Source organism: Penaeus chinensis, chromosome 30 (assembly GCF_019202785.1).
Source record: "Penaeus chinensis breed Huanghai No. 1 chromosome 30, ASM1920278v2, whole genome shotgun sequence".
Lineage (NCBI taxonomy): Eukaryota > Metazoa > Arthropoda > Malacostraca > Decapoda > Penaeidae > Penaeus > Penaeus chinensis.
The window spans coordinates 23,108,842-23,111,574 of NC_061848.1; the positions used below are offsets into that span (position 1 = coordinate 23,108,842).

Genomic DNA, 2,733 nt, shown 5'->3' on the forward strand with positions numbered 1-2,733 from the left:
ACATACTGTGCATATGAATGTATATGCGTGCCATAAAAGCGAATAACTAAGCAATGTATATACATACGAATGTCTCTGTTTGTCTATCTATCTGTTTATGTAACAGATGGCCGAATAGATAGATAGAGAGATAGACTGAGTAAAAGGAAGAGGGATGTAGATGATTATGATGGATGCAGGGAAGATCAATTAGTAGATTACGATCTGCTTCTATAATTATTAATAATTATGAATCGTATTTTTGTAAAATAAGAGGAGGACGACGAGAAAAAAACTAATTTTGACTTATTATCTCATTTTCAGGTCAACGCCCGGTTTTCGCGTCGAGTTTTGGTGGAGTCAAACGCCGTCGGACAGATTGACCCTCTTTCTTCCTCTCCAGAAGCCTGGGATTTTGATTTTAAAGAAGAAAGAGAGAGTGAGAAAGATATAGAAAGAGAGAGACAGAAAAGAGAGAACATTGATATGGAAAAGATGACCAGTATCTGAGCACCTACTTTATATTGTTGCTAAATGAGTGAATAGCAGTTTCCACGGGAAGAGAGATTGATCAGAAAGATAAGAGAAAAGATTCGAGTTATATTTCTTTTCAGAAGCACGTGCGCTTGTTGGGAATGCTGATTGAAATAGATCGAATTAAATACAGTTTAAGGGTCTTTCCATAAATTATACGCAGGGTAACTGATCAGAGAAACGTGGGAAATAGGGAGAGAGAAAGAAAAAGGAAAAAAGACAATATACTAGAATAATGGACAAGTGTACACCTTCGGACGCATCCCAGTCCGCCAACTAATCACCTTCTTCGACTCCTGACTCCCCGTCTCACGTGCAGCGCTATGATTGGCTGGCCCTGGGGCAGTGGGCAGGCCCCGACCAGCCAATGGGCGGCCACGTACTATGTCTGCATGGCCCTGGTCGTCCTCTTCGCGCGCTCGCAGGAAGTGACTGGCGAAATCGGGACCCAATGTAAGTGTCTCCTTTTTCACTTTGTCTGTAGTGGCGCCGTTATGCCTGATGTTATTACTTTCGTTGATGTTTTCAGTGCGGTCGTTGTGTTCGGGATGGCCTTGAGGTCGTTACGTTGTTGGCATTAGTGATTTTTCTTCTCCGTTGTTATTATTTTTGTTGTTTTATTAAAGTAATGATACTATGCTATATAAAGGATGATATGTTAACTGGTAATGATAATGATATCAAAATTTCGGTAAAAGAAATAGCAATGAGAAAAATCATAACAACACACACACACGCACACACACACACACACACACACACACACACACACACACACACACACACACACACACACACACACACACACACACACACACACACACAAACACACACACAAACACACACACACACACACACAGACATACACATATACATATACACATAACTGCCGTGATGGTCCAGTGGATAGAGCACTGAACCTCAACCCTCGTGGTCCCAAGTTCAATTCCCTCGCCACGGCAGTTGTAAAAAATGCCTGTGCTCCGACTATTGGCTCGAGCCTGATCTCACGGCGAGAAAACGACATATCGCCTTGAGAGGTCAAACGCAGGTGTCGTAAGGGAAGTCGCCGCCGTGGCATAAGTGCACTGCCAAATGACCTCTCAACAATAAATTAGGAGAGGTGTTGCTCAGGATTATGACGATGGTGATGACAAATATGGTAATGATAATTGTAATCATATTGATAAAACAGCTATTTATACTGCTATTGCTGCAACTAAAGTTTATAATGGTGGTAATGATGATAATAATTGTAATGGTAATAATGGCTACCATTACTACTACTCTCCTGTTGCGTTTACTGCAACTACTACTATTACTACTATTACTACTATTACTACTACTATACTACTATTATTGATAATGATAATCAAAATTATAATAATGCTAATAAGAATAGTGACAAAAATGAAGATTATCATATTAATGATAATAATAATGATAATTATAATAATGATAGTGATAACAATAGTTATAATGAGGATGATAATAATGATATACAGAGTAATAATAATAGTATTCATGATGATGATAATGATAAGTGTAAAAGTATAAAGATAATGATAATAGTAATAATCCCCATATGAGGAACAAAGGAATAAGAATAGTAATGTTAATCATACAAATGATCTTAATTAGTTTCACTCGTCATGTTTTTTATAATTCTTCTATTTCATGCTACTTTGCTAATTTCATTCTCTCATTTTCAACTAAGTTAAGGAAAAAGTGTATCATTATTAAACCAAGTCTCTTGAAAATTTAGAGTATATGTTTTTTTTTCTTCATAAAACATACACACTTATTTGATATTGTTGTAACAAAAGCAATCCCCTTTGCAGTATATAACGAAAATGTAGATTGTTATTCTTACTTATTACCATCATAGTTATGTTTAATATCACAGTATTATCTTGCCTTAGTTTATATTCGTGGGACGCATGCACGCGCGCACACCTGAGGAGAAAGAAGGGAGAGAGGAAGAGGAAAAAGGGGGAGAAAGAAAAAAGGAGAGAAGAAGGAGAGAATGGGGTATGGGAAAGAAAAGAGAGAAGATGGGTAGATGGGGATAGAAAAAGAGACGGAAGGAAGGGGAAGGAGAGAGGGTGTGGGGGATAAAGGGAGGGAAGAAGGGGAGAGGATGGGTAAAGGGAGGAGAGAGAGAGAGAGAGAGAGAGAGAGAGAGAGAGAGAGAGAGAGAGAGAGAGAGAGAGAGGAGGA

At 38.4% G+C, this 2,733-nt stretch overlaps 1 protein-coding gene across 1 annotated transcript in view; it reads left to right on the forward strand.

The window, feature by feature from the left end:
• Window positions 1–307: 307 nt before the first annotated feature.
• The window catches only part of LOC125041283 (nephrin-like), a 244,796-nt gene continuing 242,370 nt past the window's right edge, over window positions 308–2,733 (forward strand). The window contains exon 1 of the mRNA XM_047636120.1: window positions 308–966. Coding sequence (XP_047492076.1) covers window positions 837–966 — 130 coding nt within the window. The 5' untranslated portion in view covers window positions 308–836. The remainder of the gene's footprint in view (window positions 967–2,733) is intronic.